Source organism: Charadrius vociferus, unplaced genomic scaffold, assembly GCF_000708025.1.
Source record: "Charadrius vociferus isolate BGI_N301 unplaced genomic scaffold, ASM70802v2 scaffold776, whole genome shotgun sequence".
Lineage (NCBI taxonomy): Eukaryota > Metazoa > Chordata > Aves > Charadriiformes > Charadriidae > Charadrius > Charadrius vociferus.
The window spans coordinates 1135813-1154568 of NW_009648775.1; the positions used below are offsets into that span (position 1 = coordinate 1135813).

Sequence of the window (18756 nt, forward strand, 5' to 3'; positions counted from 1 at the left end):
CAATGCTACACATCTTATTTTTCAGATGAGTTTTTTTGAAATGTAAGCTTTTTCTGATAGGCACATTAACCAAATTCTTATCAAGTTACTTGCTGTCTTAATACTTGCCAGAAACAAAGTTATTCTGTTCCTCCCCATGTGCTTGTAGCAGGGTTTCTGCTTGAAGCCTAGCTTGTAGTTTATGAACTTCTAGGTGACTGTTGCTTAATGGCAGCGAGTAGCAAGATGCTGGAGAAGTACAAATGAAACTCACAGAGTAGAGCTAGAAGATTTATTCAAGATATACGCACTGGGAATTATTCTGCCAATATAACTAATCAGAACAGCAGCCTCTACTCCCCATAATACAGGGCCTGAAGTGGAGACTGCTGCACTGTCAGCAATAGAGTTCAGCACAGCTGTGAATAGGATTGAGGTATTTAATCTTGAGCTTTCTTGCAGTACCTTCTTTCTGGCAGTTAGTAATAGATGATAAAACTTGCCCATGGATGGCATATCAGGGACTTTGATCAGTCTGCGTTCAACCTCTGAGCAGGCTCTTCAGATTTTCCTCATTTTGGGAGTTCAAAGGCACTTCCAAAGCTAGTCTGGCTTTTCATGCTGCTCCTTGAGATTCTAGTCTTCTCTGAATACTATGTGGTTTTCACTGATGCTTGCATAGCCTTTCTAGTAAGAGGCATCTCCTCTGAATGTCCTTCTTTTAAGTCTCTTACCTCTCCATATCCATTGTGATTGGAGCAAGAGCAGATTCTTTTCTTTTGCACATCAAAGTCTTCATATCTCCCCTCAGTCTTCACTGTAGACTGAACACCACCAATTTTTTTGAGTCTTTTCTCAGAGATCGTTCATTCCAAATCTTATTGTCTTCTGGACTGTCTTCAGTCCCCCCTGTTTCCCAGGTTATTTCTTATCTGACAAGATGAGTTTGGATTATAGTCCTTTCCAGTGCATTTACAGTCTTTCCCAGTTTAGTGTCAACTGCACAATTGATAAGACTACTCTGTCCCAACAAGATCATTAATGAAAATAGAGAGTAGTACTAAACTCTGCTTATCTCAGTTAGATGCATCTTTTCATTTTGACAATGAATACATTAAAAATTTGGGCTAGAACACTCAGTTCTCCCAGTCTAAAGTACCTGGGTCATGTATTCCTAGTATGGCCCCATCACAGGAAGGGGAACATTTGGTTTAATGTGACATCAAGGACCATCTTGGATTTATAGCAACAGTTTATGCTTTAACTGAGAAAAAGCAAACTAAAATTAAAGGCAGAAAAAGAGGTTTGTCTTTGCAATCAGAATACAGAGAGCAGTAAACACGATAATGCATGCTCGAAGTGTGAAGCATGAAAACTGCTATATTATCAGGATACAACTAGCCAGAGTTCTCAAAGCTTGAATACCTCAGAAATGGAGTATCTCTGCAATCAACCCCTCCAAAGAATGAGCGAAGATTGAAAATTTGATTTGAAAATTTTCCCAGCCTTTCCCAGGTTCCAAACCAGCCTGGAAAACAGAGGTGCCAAGAGAGGCTGAGAGACTACAGTCGGGCTGGAAGGCAGGGAAAGAAGAGCTTGCAAATAGGGGAGAAAAGCAAAAAACAGAAGGAGACCTCAACATCAGAGTCCAATCTTACACTTTTGGAACCAGTGAGAGTTTGTGGGAGAAGGAGCATACCTGTGGCTAAAGATGTCCCTTTCTCCCCCATGAGCTGCGATCGGCACATCAATCTGAGTACAAGTTTTAATAGCAGCTGGGCTCATAATTTCTTTGGAAGGGGGGCTTGGCTCCCACCCTGCATGCTGAAGGCTCTCCATTAGAAAAGGCAAATAAGATCATTTGGTTCAATATAAAATGAATTAAAGTAAATTAAACTGCAGGAGCCATGTGGCCTGCAGAGGCCTCCATTGTTGTACACACATAAATGGCAGCTTTTCATTTTCACTGCTAAGGAATGACAGCTTGAGGGGGGTGGAATTAAAAATAAGGAAATAAATAATAAAAAGACACAGTTGCCAAAGATTTCGTTTAGGAAATCCCAGGTGCCTGCAAGTCTCCCATCCCCTCCTCATGCTGTTGTCAGCAATCTAAGCTGATATCCTGGAGAATGGAGTGAAGGATGAGGGGAGGAGGGGGAAAGAAAACCAAACAAAAAGAACTGTAAGAAACTGGTATCCCAGGTTCTTTATATATATATATATCCTTATCTGTATAGGGGAGAAGGATACCAAGGACACTTTTTTCCAATGGTCTTAATGGCTGGTATATAAGAAAGGCCCTGAGTAAGAATTTTCTTTACATGCTCAGTACAGGTGTGCAGCCAAGTTACAATGGGCTGCATTTCCAGAAGATTGAAGATTCAAAAGGAAAACACTAGCATTTGTTTGTTGAAAACATAGTATGAAATTACCATTGAATAAATACTTGTCAGTTTTGTTTGAAAGCTGGATCTAGACATTGCAAATGAGTTTTTTTGTGGCAAGACTGGTATCACTCATGTGAAGTTTTTTCTTTATGCTGTTCCAGTGGTGTTGGGGTAAGTGTACAAATACTGGTCCACACCAGCACCGTGGACTCCTCACTGCATCTTTGAAAATATTTGCTTGGGGTTTTTTTTGTTTGTTTTTTGGGGATTTCTTTGGGTTTTGTTTTGTTTTGTTTTCTTTAAGAGTACCATCTCATCATATCTGGTTGGAGAAAACTTTGCCTGCATGTGGCAGCCATTCTTTACACAGTTTTGCAGCTCAACTTCGGGTCAGATACCTGATTCAGGTGCATACCATGTTTCCTAGCATAGGTGGTTACAGCTCTGCCACGTGAACTGGCCCATTAAGCTTTCTGTATTCCTTCTGAAGCTGCACCTTGGACATGAAAGAAATCAGAATGTCTTTTGCACGAAGTAGTATGATTTGGATCATTCAGCTGAAGCAAGCTATTTTAAGGCGATGTGTTATAGTGTCAGCTAACCTGTGGTATCCCTGTATTCTGCGAGTCTGAAGCCAGTAAGACTTAATTTTGAGTAGCCCCAGTGCTCTTTCCATGTTCAAACGGAGCACAAGCATGTCCACAGTTGCGTTGGTTATCATGTCACCACCTGTTTCTGTCTCTGTGCACAGCCATGTATAATTAAACAGTTACTATAAGGAAAATGAGCGCTTACCTCATAATGATTAGAATTGTTCTGCAGCCTGCCTCCATCTTGTGTCAGAGCTCAGCTCCATGGGATACCACGGTCCAAAATCCTGGTACCCCGCCTTTCTCACTGGGCAGACTGACCCTTCCTCCATTACATGACTAGTTGCACAAATGACTTGCACATGCAGAAGTTTTATGCTTCTCGAGCAACAAGCTCTTCTTGTGCTAGTCATTCGTGTAGAACAACCCATGACACAGAACAAGGTCCATCCTTCTGTGTCAGGGGAAAGAGGGCACGCTGAAGCAGTTTGCTGTTGGCAAAGCACTTTCTCTAGGCCACAGCCTCCTCCAGAAGGCTAACATTAGGAGAGAAGGTGCCAGACAGAAGTTGTGTTAATTGTGATGGTCCCTGCAGCCTCTCTTTCATCACGGGGCCAGATATTTATCAATCATTTAACATGAAGTTTGTATGCATTTTCTTTCATCCTGAGAAAAATAAAGCCTCTTGGAGCATTTGAGTCCTCTAGATGCTGATCAGAAAATATGGAAGCATTAAAACAAGCACTCAGAGTGGGCACACATCGCAAAAAATAACTGGGTAAGGATCTTCCTATTCCTTGTCTGTGCTCTCTTGTACTGTGCAACATGCAAGTTAATCCTAGCCTTCTCTAAGTAGCCGGTTAAAGTGGTGTTTCTAGATAGATGATAGCCTATCTTGTCATTACTCTCTCCTTGATGATCTTGGATGCTTTTTGGGGGAACTCACTCAGAAATAGATTCGCTCTTGGACAACAATCTGAGCTTTGATCCTGTAGAGCCACAGGAGCTATGTGATGGTTCTGCAAAGACTTTCACTTATTGCAGCCTGGGACAGATGTGGTGTCCTAGAGTCAGAAATGCGGGTTTATTACTTACAAAAGAAAAAGCCTAACTTAAGCATAGGACTAGGTACTGAGGAACTGGGACTTTTTTCAGTCCCTCTCCCTAACACACTTTGAAAGCCAATGCTACTAAATTTTTTAAAGGAACCATTGCTCTTGGGTGCCTTCCAAGTTTAACTTCTGAGTTTAAGATAGCTGAGTTGTGACTTTCAGAAGTGCTGTGCACTAGCTAAAAATCTCATTTTCCCCTCTAGTCTTACCTTGGAATTACTCCTCATTAGTCTTGCATGGATTTTCACCAGCATCCCGTGTGCCACAGTCCTGTTTACTGCTTCTATCCAATACTTTCTTATATTGGCAATATGACCTGAAATCTCAGCAGAGCTTGCTCTCCTCTGATCCAAATTGCCAGCAGGTCTCAAAAGTTTTTTCTAGCATCTTCCTGTTTCAGAATATGTCCTAATGCTGCTGGCAGCAGAACAAGTGAGACTTGGAACTTCCCTTGAGTGCTAATCACAACTTACAGTTGCCTCATTGCAACTTCTCTCACATCCCATTTTAATTCCGCTGTGTAAAACCTTAGCATGCCTTTCTGTTTCCTTCTGTGGAGACACACATCACACTTATGCAAAGCCTTATGTCAGAAGACACTACGAAGTCAATGCTTGGTTAGGCTACATGGGAATTAGCATCGTGTCTGCAGTTGTAATTTGCCCCCTTTGGTGTGTCTATATTGTGATTCAATTTTTAATTGTGTGATTCTGTGTTATTTTTCCGTAAGATGTCTCCCATCCATCACCAGAGTATACTGTGCCCCACGGATGAAGCAAGGTGACATATTGAGAGAGGTTGTTGTAGAAACTGGAAGGGGTACAGAGGACAAAGGGACCATTGGAAGAAGAATGTTCTACAAGTTAAAGTTGAATGCTACACCAGAGAATTAAATTCCATCCTTTCCTTTGCCAAATAATTCCTGTGTGATTCTAGAAAAGCCATGTACAGCTACAAACTGAAGTCAGTGGTTTAGCTTTTAATGGTAACATGAGCTGTAAAATTAAGTGTTTTATAGAAAGTCTAATCTCAGACATCTCAGCTTGGACACCAAAACAACCTTACCTTAACCTTAGTCTTTCTGTGTCTCAAGTTTTCATTTAGAAAATGCAGAGAATAGCTGTCCCTTGTGTCAGCCAGGAATGTAAAAATAAGCTGTGGGGGTTTTGGTTTTTGGGTGGGGTTTGTGTTTGGTTTGGTGGTTGTGTGTTGGTTTTTTGGGGGTTTTTTTGTTTTGGTTTTTTTTTTTTTTTTAAATCTTTTACTGTAGTGATGATGTCATAAAAAGGCTGAAGAAATTTTAGTAATTTTCTACTCTGAGCAGAGCTCAAATAGCATGAAGTGATAGGATGCAGATCTGCCATCAAGTAGTAGAAGTATAACAAAATAATAAAGTCACACACTTAATGAGTACCACTCACCTTCTGTGAAAAAATAGTATGTGTTCACATCATTACAGACTCTAATACTGCATGTACAGAAGGAAAACTGCAGTTGTATGAGAACCCTGAATTCTGCTCTTCCAAAATAAGTGCTTGATTTAAAGTATAAAAAATGGTCTTTCTGTGTGGTGAAGCAGGGAGAGGAAAAATGGAGGGTTACAAGTGAGTCATTGGCTTAGTTTTTAACAAAACATTCTGAAAAAAAACCCCAAACAAATCAAAATTTCCCCATGTGGTATGACAAGGCTCATGAGCAGAGTTGCTATAATTAGATCCACAGCACAGTCCTTTGCCACTTGTGTTAATGAAGTGTTTGATAACAGGAGCAGTAGACTGCCAGCTTTTACAGTGAGTGACCCTACAGAGGAAGCAGGGTAAGCGGTGTGCTCCTTTCATTTTAGTCAGACTTAACTCCAACCTGTTGCGAGGGCTTGATGAGAGCAGAGACTCTTTTCTGGTATCTGACTCTACCCTAACCAGGAGTCGTAATTTCAGGTGATAGCCAATTTAATCTAATCTCTGCAGTCCAGAAAGGTGATATACTTGCTCTGGAGGGCTGGGTCCTGCACAGTCCAGTCATGCATTGGGGCTGGCTCACAGGCTCACCAAATATAGCTTTCGCTGATCTTAGAGAGCTGTTCAGTCTCTGTGGAGCGTATTCAAGAGAAGATTCCCAGATTTACGTGGATTTTTATGAAATGGCAAAAGTCATCTAACAGAGGCAGGCTTTGCCTTATTTCAAGCTGTTGTTCCAAGTCAGATGCACAGGAGAAATAATTGTATTTGTGCTCAGTATAGACACAGTTCTTCCTAATCTTGATGAGAAATAGCTGAAGTACTTTAGCTGAAGTTTTCAGACAAAATACAGCTTGAGACAAAGATTTGGCTTTGAAAAATTTCAAACTAGATAGCCAAGACATAACAAAGCTGCAAAGCAGATGACAAAGTTATACTGAGTGCACTAACAAATGATGGGTGCCACCTGCAAGAAGTTACCGCTATCAGAAGGCTAAATTTTGCTGCTGAACTTATAGGGAATAATCCTTGTTTTCTAAGCTTCTAGCGGGGTCTTCCTTCTGAGCTTCTACTGCAGCCCTTTGTAGAATTAATTCTGATTTTTCTAGGCACTTTTCCTAGTTTAAAAAGGGGCTGGTGTGTTGCGCTGAGATGCCTGACAAACCTTCCATTTCTGTAAGCGTTTACTGTAACACTAGTTCTCTTCTAAATGGTGCTCAGCTGTCCTTGTATTGCTTCCCTCCTCCTAGCTGTAATCACTCTTAAGTTTATCAGCAGGCCTCTCTTAAATGGTCAAGTGGGTGGTGTTAATGGGCTGGATGGAGAGATGCATCCATTTAGAACAACTTCAGTCTTGTGAGGATGTTAACAAGTATCTAGCTGCTAAGAAATCCTTATGCCCTGCAGTTACTATTGAAAACTGAAGATTTGCATTAGATAAAGGCTTTATAAAAGCTCTGTAAAGGGTGGAGATTTGGGGGTTAGAAAATTGAAATTTGTCACTTGCTGCATGTTCATTTTAGAGCCACAGTCTGCCACTTCCAATTCCGCAGCCTCTCTGGACCTCTAGGGCTGCCTGCGACCCATCTTTCCTTATGTCTTGCTGTGAGCTCTAGTGGTTTTAGCACCTCAAAGACTTCTGTTGTTGTAGAAGAATTTCAGCTTTGATGCCCCAAATGCTGAATCCAGAAGTTCCATCTGATGCAATGAGAAAGTAAGCAGTGACCTGTCCCAGCCCAGCCTGCCGGGGAAGCAAGGCTAAATAAAAAGGAGATGACTGTGAGCCTGGTGGGAGGAACAAGTCAGAGAAAGCAAGCAGTTTGCTGCCTTTAGCTTGCTGGTAGCTTTCATCAGGGCTGGCTGAGGAGGGGGAGGCGGAGAACTGCCTGTGTGAAGGGAAGGAAGTGACAGCGTAGTCATTAGCAGACTGCGACCCTCTGTCACAGGGGCTCCTGAAATAAACGATGATTGTATTGAAGCATGAGGCTGGATAGAGACCTCGGTGCTAATTTAATAAATTGCTTGCATTTAGGACCCCAGATTGTTGCTGTTACATTTTTGCTATGTGATGCCACCTGGGATCAACAAGGAGGAGGGGATGGGGGGAGAGGAAGAAAGCAGCCCAGGTCCGTTAGCAACCGCTGGTGTGACCTCACTCCTTGTCCCAGGGGGGATATGAGATCATGAGAATGCCAGAGCTCTCTGAAGGATTCGATTTGTTCGCTACAGCAGGATGGCCTGCCGAGTGATCTCATCTCTGAGACCCTGGGGAAGGGCGCTAGCTACTGCTAGCCTCGTGGACTGCAGAGGACTTAATCCCCACTCCAAATCTCACCAATTAACGACTGACCTGTGATGACATCACCAATGACAAAGCTAACTGGGACAACACAGCAAAATTCCAGGGGAATTTCCCCTTCTCTGTGATCTTATCAAATAAAAGCATTTTGACATGTCAAAACCAAATCTTTCAGTCCAGATAATGTCATTGCAGATTAAGCATAGTTCTGGGCTCACAGCTTGCCCTGACCTACTGCCCTGTCACCAGTTGTCCCTTTTAAACAGTGTGGGACAGAACATAAACAGTTCCTCATTAAGACTGGGGGGTGGGGTGGGGGGGTGCTAAATTAGATAGCCTTACTCAGCCAGCTTCTCAGCTCTAGTCTTAGGTGCTTTAAAATAGAAATTACGCGGTAAGAAAAATCCATTTCAGTTGTTGCACATCATGGTTGCAGTAAGCCAGGAGGGAGTTTGTGTTACCTTGCAGGTGTCCTTCAAGGAAGGAAAGCTAATTGGAGTAGACACCAGAATGGCAAGGACGGCTTTGGTGAAGGTTTACAAAGGATGTTGCCCATTCTTTGGGTGTCTTTTGAGAAAGAAGTGTTTCAACCAGCATGCTTACCCTCTCCCCCCCTTTCCACAGAATCACAGAATCTTCAGAGTTGGAAGGGACCTCTAGAGCTCACCCAGCCCCACTCCCCTGCTAAAGCAGGATTGCCCAGAGCACATCGCTCAGGACTGCATCCAGGCGGGTCTTGAAAACCTCCAGAGAAGGGGACTCCACCCCCTCCCTGGGCAGCCTCTGCCACTGCTCTGTCACCCCAACCGTAAAGAAGTTCTTCCGTGTATTTGAACGGAACTTCCTCTGTTCCGACTTGTGCCCATTGCCCCTTGTCCTGTCACTGGGAACCATTGAAAAGAGTCTGGCTCCATCCTCCTTCAACCCACCCTTTAGATACGTGTATGCCATAATAAGGTCTCCCCTCGGCCTTCTCTTCTCCAGGCTGAAGAGTCCCAGCTCTCTCAGCCCTTTAAGAGGGTTTTTATCATAAAGTTTCAAGAAGAAATGCTGACCCTTCTGATTTTCATGTGGTCAGTATTTTCATGTTATGTTTTTTACTATATAGATTCTATGGCACTATAAGGACACTTTCAAATTTCAGGAGTTATCTTCATGCCAAAGCTGAAAGTTTTTATGTAAAGTCGCATGACAAACTTCCTAGCAATTAATAAAAGTCTATTAAGCTTTTCAAATGCTTTCCTCAATAATGAAGCATGGCCAAACAAAACCAAAACAAACATTTTGGTGTATGTCTATTTTGTACGTGCTAATAATCTCTCCATAGTTTCAAAATGAAGGATTTTACAATTGACTATGCAGGGAACCCGCTGGATGGCAGCGCGGCGCTCTGGAGTCAGCCACCCCTCCCAGTTTGGTATCATCAGCGAACTTGCTGAGGATACACTCTGTCCCCTCATCCAGGTCATTAATGAATGTATTGAACAAAATTGGACTGCGTATTGACCCCTGGGGGACACCACTGGTTACAGGCCTCCAACTAGACTCTGTGCCTGTGATCACAACCCTCTGAGTTCCGTCACACAGCCAGCTCTCAATCCACCTCATTGTCACCTCATCTAGCCCACACTTCCCCAGCTTCCTAATGAGGATGTTATGGGAGACAGTGTCAAAAGCCTTGTTAACGTCAAGGTAGATGACATCCACAGCTCTCCCCTCATCCAGCCAACCAGTTACAACATCATAGAAGGCTATCAAATTGGTCAAGCATGATTTACCCTTGGTAAATCCATGTTGACCACTTCCAATAACTTCCTGTTCCTCAACATGGTTGGAGATGACATCCAGCTTTTCTTCTATAAAGTCCTTGGGAAGGTTTGGTATCTGAGTTTAAAATGCCTTGAGGGGTGTTTTTTTTCAGAGCCAGTCTTTTTATGTGTACTGTGCAAGATCCATCCTTGCCTGAGTGGAAGGATGCTGGCAAATAGGTAGTTTGATTCTTTAGGATAATCTAGAAAGTTGTCAGGAGGACTGATGATATCCTACATTTAAATCCTTGTACCTTCAGAAGGGGGTATAGGATCAGAGAGACTTACCTTTCATTCCTTTTCTCATTATTAATAGTATCTATGATTTACATCATGTTCATCCCTGTAACTCTTAACCTCTGCTGCTAGCATTCTGCAGCATTGCACAGATGTGCAATAAGGTGTATATCCATAACCTGCTCTAAAAGTTTAAGATTCAAAAGCATTGAGTAGCTGGATATATGACAGAGTAAGAGGAACACTAAGAAACAATGAAGTGATAGTCATCCTTTCTAGGCACCGAGTTGAATGGCTGCAAAGCAAGCTCCATCCCATAAATACCGGTCTTTGCCGTGCGTACAGGGCCAGTGAACACAAGTCCTATAAGCTTCAAGCCCTGCACCTGTTAAGTCCTCTTCTTTTGACTTCCTGATAGTAATCACATATCACTTGTTTGTTTTACAGGGAAAGTTTTATCTGATTATTGAGGAGCTGAGCCAACTGTTCCGATCCCTTGTCCCCATCCAGCTATGGTATAAATACATCATGGGAGATGATCCATCCAGCAGCTACTTCCTAGGTGGGATCCTGATCATCCTGTATAGCCTCTGCAAGGTGAGTACCACCTCATTAATAACTTCTATGGCAGCTCTAGCAAGAGCAGAGAGGAACAAATATACCATTTGATTGTTGCTATCGCTTCCCAGGAAGAAAAGCTGCAGCAGATGGGGACACCATGTGCTTTAGTTGCCAAAAGCATTTTGCTTCACCAGTGTGTGGGCATTGCTGAGCTAGAGGAAGATCTGCGACTGCTCATGTAGGGTTGCATCAGGCTGATGAAGTCATTGCTGCTTTTAATACCTTTCTATAAAGGCTAGAGGAGAACAGGAGTGGAGTCGTGGGGAACCAATACTGGAAGAGAGGTTAGCTGTCTCCAGGCTTTTAAATGCAACACTGAAAGGAAGGCTGCAGACAGTTACACGTTTCTCTAAGCCTTCCTCTGTCTTTCAGGGCAGGGTAAGTACTCTGTCACTCACAGTACTGAACGTAGCATGTAATAGTTTTCCACTATTACTGTTACAACAGGAGTGCAGCATGGAGAGAGAGAGGGTCATCCCAGTCCTGCCCAGATAAAACAGGCACACTGAATGTGTGCGACTTATTTAGAAGAGTCCCAAGTTTGCGTGTGTGACTTATTTAGAAGAGTCCCAAGTTTGCCTAGGCACAGAGCAGTAGCTGAAGCAAACAGTGATACACCTGTGTTATCTATCCTCTGAGAAAGGCCAAGTGAGCCAAGCTTGCTGCAGCCCTGATGCTTGACTCTGAGTAGAAGAAAGGGGCTATGGCTTTATAGAAGCAGGCTGAAGAACAGAGAAGAAAGACTATATCTGAGCTGAAAACAGCTCAAAGGGGCTAATGGATTGCTAAGCAATATAAAATCATACTATAGCCCTTATGCAAGGTGTGGCTGCAGTTGCAGCTACATGTTGTATAGAAATGAGGCAATGCAACCCCTGCCCTCCAGGAATTTACAAGTTTTGTAGGCAAGAATAGGCAGAGAAGGTCATGGGAAGTGAAGTGACTTGGTCACAGCAGGTCTGCAATCAAGCCAGAAACAGAGCAAACAGTGCCAGAATAGTAGGCACATGAGACCAGCGTAGTTCACATCCTGCATGCCCATCCATCCTCTCAGCTGTGTGTTTCTTGCTCTTTACTCTGTGCTGTGGGAGAGGATTCTTGTCCCTTCCAGAGATGTCATTGTCTGGACCCCCTCTAGACAATAGTAGCCAACCCCCTCATGCTGTTCTAGCTTGTGAGGTCAGGTGTACAGATCACAATTACAAGGACAGATTTCAAGTGATCTTTCTGGTATCCCTTTTTGCAAAAGTTACTCAACACTGGAGAAGGGATGCTTACCTGCACTTCTGCATGCCATTTCTTACACCTGGAGAAGTCATCATAGTGTGAAGCAGCAGTGGGAACCATCTGCTCCTTGGAGAAAGGGGTGCCAAGCACAAAAACACAGCTGGCAGGGCAAGGGCCTCCCCAGCCAGCCCCTGGCCCCACGGCCCCCAGACAAGGCAAGCAGGGCAGGCTTGGAGGTGATAGCCAGGTTCAAAGAGTCAGGACCTTCAGGTGGTGAGGCAGGTCCAAGATAAAGCCAGAATATCAATCCACAGGTCAGGATCGGGTCTGGTGAAGGCAGCCAGAATCAGACACAGTCCAACAATTGCAGGTCATAGCCATAGTAATGGTGTAGGCTCAAGGTCAGGGTAGGAAGTCACACCGTGTGCTGGGGTGCCCAGATCCATGGGATCTATAGCTAGGCGCAAGCATGGCTATGGCTGAGCTAGAAACCAGCACTCACACCACACAGCTCAGACATGAACTGAGACTTTCAGGGCTGAGCTTAAATAGAGCTCCTGGGTCTGTGGGCAGAGATTGTGAGTGGAGACTGCAGGTGAGGCTCATCAGGGTGTGTGTGAAGGCCTATTAATGCACTCAGGGCACTGACACATAGGTGCAAGCAGTTCTTTATGGGCTAGCTCAATCTTTCTTTACTATGAAGCCTTTATAGGTGGTGGTGTGATAATCTAGATTGGAAAAGCAACCTCATTTTGAAGATTTTTGCTGATCTGTTATTTAGAAGCTCCATGAGGAGAGAAAGACAGCTATTTACTGGAGTTGACTATAACAGAGGACCAGAACTGTGGGGCACACTTGTGTGAAAGTGCCTTAGCTACAGCCTATGCCATTAGCATGCGTGTTTCTTCCTTTAATTCATCTAGTTCATCAGAGGTGTAAATGGATGGATAGGCCAGCTGAAGGGTGATAGATCCAGGAACACGTCCCAGGTCATTGTGTGGCAACTACTTAGTAACACAGATGTGCCCACATTAGGATTAGATCTCTGCACGCTCGAGACTTTGCTTGGAAGTGAAACAAAAGTGGAAGCTCACTCTTCCAATACAGATCATGAAATACTAGGTGCGTGCATCCCATTTGCAATCACAAGAGTTGCAGGTCTAATTCCTTGCCTAAGACACTGAAAATATACCCAAAGGAGTCCACATTAGCAAAGCCACAAACCACATTAGAAAAACCACAGAAGCCAATTTGGCACTCAGACCTTCTGCGCTCCTGGCAAAAATCCAGGGCTCAGCTAGGGCTACATCAAACCTACACAAAGGGTAGGTTCGACTTTCAGAAGGTTGTGTATAGTGCAGCTGATGGGAGCTGTCTTTGTGTCTCTGTCTGGACTGTGTAAACATGAACCTCTTATTTTGACAAGAAATCCCACATGTTCATCAGTAAGGGCACCCAGGTCTTTTTTTTCCCCTGTCTTGAACAGAAGCACTCACTGGCTGAGAAACCAATTGTTGCAATCCCATTGCTAGAAAGACGACTGACTGATGCAACATAGACCAGTGCATGGGGTGATAAATGGATGTTAAAGGGACTAGTGAAATACGCATCTTTTGGGGGTATAGGAAACTCCAGAGGAAAAAAAAAAGCTAAAGTGGGGAAATTAACTGGGAGGAGACGTCAGAGCCAGAGCAAAGGTGTTAAGAGTCACACTATAAGCAAAGCAACCAGAAAAAGATGTGAATTGGACTGTGGGAAAGAGCTGATCCCTGTCCTTATTAGAAGATAAAAAGTCTGTAGTAGTCGGCAGCCTCAAGTGCTAGTTGCTGACTGGAAGCATTACTGGAAGGACCCTGGGAGCCTTTTTACGTGCTGACTGGAAGCATTATTGGTGCCTTCATTTGACTCCACATCTATTGCATGATGATCTCATTGGCATTTCCTGCAGTGAGCCCACTTAATCATGCTAACCAAAACAAGAAAAAAAAAAAAAAAGCCAACTCCAGGCATCCTGGTGCCTTTGTACTGCTAGTCCACTGCAGCTCTGCATGCTCTGCATCACGTCTTCCCCTGCCCTCCTAGCCACTTCTCACTCACACAGGTTAGAAGTGGAAAGGTCCTGTTATGTCATCTGGCCCTTCTCCCAACTAATGCAGGGATGTTCTTTGCACAATCATTTCTTCATATCTTGTCTAGTTCATAGTGGTTTTTTCCCTGTGTTGTGCCAGCAGATAGGGAAGATGAAGCTGGCATACCAGATGAGGTTTTCAAGCTCTTTTCCCTTATATTAGTAGTACCGTGTCTTCACTTTAAGAGTGCTGAGTGTCTCCTCTCTTGCTCAGCCCCTTGATATTTGCAGGCAGTTTATGATCTTTTCCCACCACTTTTGTACTGCTCAGCCAAACTGTAAATATTTATGTCTTTTAGTCTCTTTTCAGAAATCATTTTCTGCAGGCTTATTTTCTGCCCTTCTCTGAACTGCTTTTAGTCTTTAATGAGGAGCCCAGAATGAGCGCTGCTCTCCAGATGCAGTTACATCATGTTTGCTGGGCAATGGAGGGAGGGGGGAAGAAAAGGATCTGGTGTTGCCCCTGCTGTTGGCCGTCTTTGGGAGTCTGCAAAGTACCAAGGTGCTGGTAACTCACTCCTTTCCTGGCATTTTAAGTTTCTCACTCTTTAGGAGGATGGGAGCAACTCAGCCTCAGTCCTTCTCATTCCGCAGGCCATTCTTCTCTTAGTAGCATTTAATCACTGCACTCTGCTAAATCCCTCTCTGCAGCAGGACAGGCAATTCCCACTCCTTCTTTCATAGTATCATCTGGGCCTTGAAGTGTCAAGCTGTGTGGCAGAGCCGCGCAGCCCTGGGAATCCCCCTTTTCCCCGGAGGCTGAGGACAGCAGTTTTCTGCCTCTTCCATGTGAAAAGACTGCCCTTCCTTCCCTTTTGCTCAAACTAGCTGCAGTGGGCACTTCTGGGCTTTTCAGGTACTCAGTTCTCAGGGGGGGAGTTTTAGCCCCTTCCTACCTAGTGGCGCTGGGCAATTTACCCTACTGCAGCCCCCTAATGTCTGCTCCTCTTTCTGTCCTATAAAGTCCCTCTGATTTGCAGTCCATTGTTACCAGAGCTTTTTGGGCTACCCTTCTGCACCCTCCATTCACATTTATTACATATTTCATGATCACTATGACATCTTTTTTGGCACCATTGTTACTTAGGATTTTTATTCCTTCCAAGTATCCACTTGGAGACACGGTAGCACGTTTCCCGAGTTTCCGGACTGTATACACACGTGCACACACACACATACACGCACAGTTTGTGAAAAGTATCTGAAATGGATTGTCTTTATTGCAGTCTTTTGACATCTGTGGTCGTGTGGGAAGTGTCCGGAAGGCACTGAAGGTCCTGTGCACCCCACAGGTAAGTAGCCATACACATTAGACCAGTTTTGTAGGTTACTGGTTGCTATTGAATGATGGAGTTGAAAATTGCTCAGTGTATCAGGTTCATAGAATAAACCAATTTGTTGTCCCGTGGCTGGATAAGCTGATATCTCTTGTAAGGGATGTTAGGAACCTTTTCTCATATCTGCTGTGTCCCAGCTACGGTAAGAGATTGGTGCTGGTCTGGCCTGTTTGGTCTGATTGAAAGCTCTGTCTAATACGGATTAATCCATTGAGGGCAAAACTGCAAGAAGCTGACAAACCATTGTAATGCAGAGTGTGAGAAAGACTTTAAATAGAGGTATGCAGTGCCTGCTGTGCAGTGGCTTTAAAAGAGATCCTACGGTACACAGAAGTTATCCCAGGCGTAGCATTATACAGTACTGGTATTTAGATCTGTTGCAGTGAAATACTGTGACTTATATTTTAAAATGGTAAAATCAAAGACTGTAGAGGAAAGGAACATAACATCATAGCAGTTTGTTAGAGCTTGCCTTGCTTATTCTGTGGGCTTGGGCTGGTCATTTTTCCTCAGCATGTTTCCTTTTCCACTATTACTGTTACAACAGGAGAAGCAACATTTACCTTCCACATATTTAAAAAGAAAAGTGGGAAGCCTGTGGGTGCTGCTGCTGTTATTCTTTCTTCTATTGTCTAACTTGCTAATAATAATACCTCCCACTAACTAAACACCTCTGCAAATGATGCTGAATTAATCCTTTCAGCTCCCTGTTGAGCTCATTAAATTTCATTATCATTGCTCCACAAGTGGAGGCACTAAAAGATGGAGTCAGCTCGAGGGGAAAACAAAACAGAGAACACAGAGCTCCAGACTCCCTGTGTTCTGTGTGCCCAAATCTCCCTTCCCCATACACAGTGACATAACAACAATGTCCTTCCCAGGACATGCAGGGAGTCTGGGTGTGAAAAACAGTGTCTGTGTGTACGCTTAGCCCCAAACCAGATTATCTTCAAACCCTTTGACACTGAGATTTTTTTCCACCTCTCCCTAACAGACCTATGGAGTTCGTGCTACCAGCCAGCAGTGCAGTGAGGCGGGTGACATCTGTGCCATTTGCCAAGCGGAATTCAGGGAACCTTTGATCCTTATGTGCCAGGTAAGACCCCAAGCTTCCCACATCAGGTTCCCCTCTTGCCATTCATTTGGTTAACTTCTGCAGCTGGAGAGAGGCACAGTTAGCCTAGGTACTTCTAAATTAATTTGCTGGGTCCTAGTGGATATTTATTTACCTCTTTCGGATAGCCAGTGATTCATGATAGCTGAGCCACTCTTTAGGGGCTGATCATGGCTACTGAGATGGAAAAGACCAGCCTTGTAGCCCAGGGACTGCCAGTTGGCACTCCAGACCTTGGATCTAGAATGCAAGCCATTTTTATCTGACCCTTGGGGAGACTGGCTAGTCAATAGGCCAACTGAATTACGAGCAAGTGCTATGAGAGGGGCAGAGATCCAGAATGAGCCTGAGAGGGTGCATGAAGACTGGTGCAGCACCGTGTAATCATGGTCTGGCCTCTGAACACCAGGCCAGGAATAAAAGTAGTTCTGCATATAGAAGTTGGTCACTGCTGCCAGTAACTGGGAATTGTTTTGTTTCTCATGTTGTAAACACTGGCAAAACCTAGAGCTTAAGAATGGCATGCTCTGAGCGATGCAGTAGTCCTAATCTGGTGCTAGTAAAACCCTTCGAACACACCATGCTGCTGTGGATTCTGTTCATGTATCAGAGGCCAGCTGAAGGCATTGCAAGACGGGTGATGCTTTCCCAAGATTTTCTCTTCAGTTGCTTGTAACTCAGTCAAACTTTGTCTGTTGGGGTTGAAATTCTGCATCCTGGAGGCTGTCTCTGGCTGACGTGTGGCTGTGTGCAGGAGAACCTTAGGCAGAATGATTCAGCTGTTTCTGGGAATGGAATCGGTGGGATATGTGCTCTCTTGTGATATAAAAATAAAGCTCAAGAGCCTTTTTCTGAAGAGCTTTAACATTCCCATGCTTTGTAACAGGGTTATCAAATTAAAGCAAGTAGGTCACCTGTGCATCAAAAGTGTCTCTTACTATTCCCGTGAACATCTGTGCAGATGTTATCAAGCTGTAAGCCCCAGAGAACCTATCTTTGTATGTGCTTATCGGATTTAAGATTCTGGTGGGTAATATTTCTGCTGACTCCACATGTGTTGAGGAGGTCTCAGCTCCTTATGGCTTCTCATACTCCCTTCTTGCCCTATTCCGGCTCTTCCAGTCTGGAGCTAGATGGGGTTGTGTGCTGGACAGCCGTCCTTCCTGATCTCTGTTTGTACCCAAGGCGGGCTGGAGGGACAATCCTGTTGTGGCTCAGTGTAGAAATGGGAGAAGATAAGGGGTGAAAACTGACGTTTATAGAGAAGGGGAAACTGCGAAGCTACTGACTGGGACTGGGTGATGTGAGCAGAAAAAAGCAAGTGCAATAAGGAGTAGGGGGAAGACAGGGGGTTGTTTGAGTTACATAAAGACTTGTTAAATAACCCAGGGAATTGTGGATGGAAAGAGGGTAGAGAAAACCCTCTCAACTACTTTGTTAGCCCGAATGTCATAGACCTTTTTAATGTTTCTTTCTGTTGCTGTATTGAGAAAAAAAAGGAAGATATCATTAGCTTTGGCAAGCAGAGGTACTAGTAATGCTGGGGTTTATTTTGCATACCATGTGAGTACTGCTGATCAGCTGCACTGTCCACCTGAACTTGAATCGTTACTTGCTCCCATGGCTGTACCATTGAGTGTGCACACGTAGTGACTAGGCTGGACTTCCTGCCCTCATCATGATGACACCTTTTGTCTCCACAGCATGTGTTTTGTGAAGAATGCCTCTGCCTCTGGTTTGACAGGGAGAAGACCTGTCCTCTTTGTCGTTCTGTCACAGTAGAAACCCTGCGTTGCTGGAAAGATGGCACCACCTCTGCTCATTTCCAGGTGTATTAAAAAACATATCGAGAAATGGAATAACATGTGCAGAGAGAAGAAAAAGTGGAAAATCTGCTGATCCCATGCCCCTATTTAGTTGCCTGCGGATTTGTTGTCATAGTCTTTCTTCCAGCTCTGTTTCTCCAGGAGCCGACAGAGCAGCACTTGTTACTAGCCAGAAACTTTATCCTCAAAGGCAAGAAAGATGTGTTTTATGTTATTGCAAACTCCATGGCTAAGCTACAGACAAGATTTTCTCGTGAACATATATGGTTTTAAACTGCCTGGGATGTTCCCTTTTTTCCTGTCCTTTTAGTGTAGATAAATATTGTGTGTGTACAGAAAGCGTACTGTGAATTGCATGTGTATAACCCGGTGTACGGGAAAAAAGCTGTCCTCTGGCTCAGACCACTGCTGAGATTTTTCACGTTAAATGTGAATCCTAGCTTCCCCAAACCTGTAACTTCATAGAATTACACTGTTGCTGTTGTATTACCTTTGAGAACTCTTCCAAAACAGTGCTTCAGAACCATGTGGTTCATTTGGGATTGGAGAAACATCATTTCCCAGCAGCCGTGGTTTTGCAATTGATTCCACAAGTTGCACGTGTTGTCATTTTAATAAAATCCCAGGGAACTTG

At 44.0% G+C, this 18756-nt stretch overlaps 1 protein-coding gene across 1 annotated transcript in view; it reads left to right on the forward strand.

The window, feature by feature from the left end:
- Window positions 1-18134, forward strand: part of RNFT2 (ring finger protein, transmembrane 2) — a 28690-nt gene extending 10556 nt beyond the window's left edge. The window contains 4 exon segments of the mRNA XM_009886737.1: window positions 10317-10466; window positions 15072-15137; window positions 16177-16278; window positions 18000-18134. Coding sequence (XP_009885039.1) covers window positions 10317-10466; window positions 15072-15137; window positions 16177-16278; window positions 18000-18134 — 453 coding nt within the window.
- The last annotated feature ends 622 nt before the right edge of the window (window positions 18135-18756 follow it).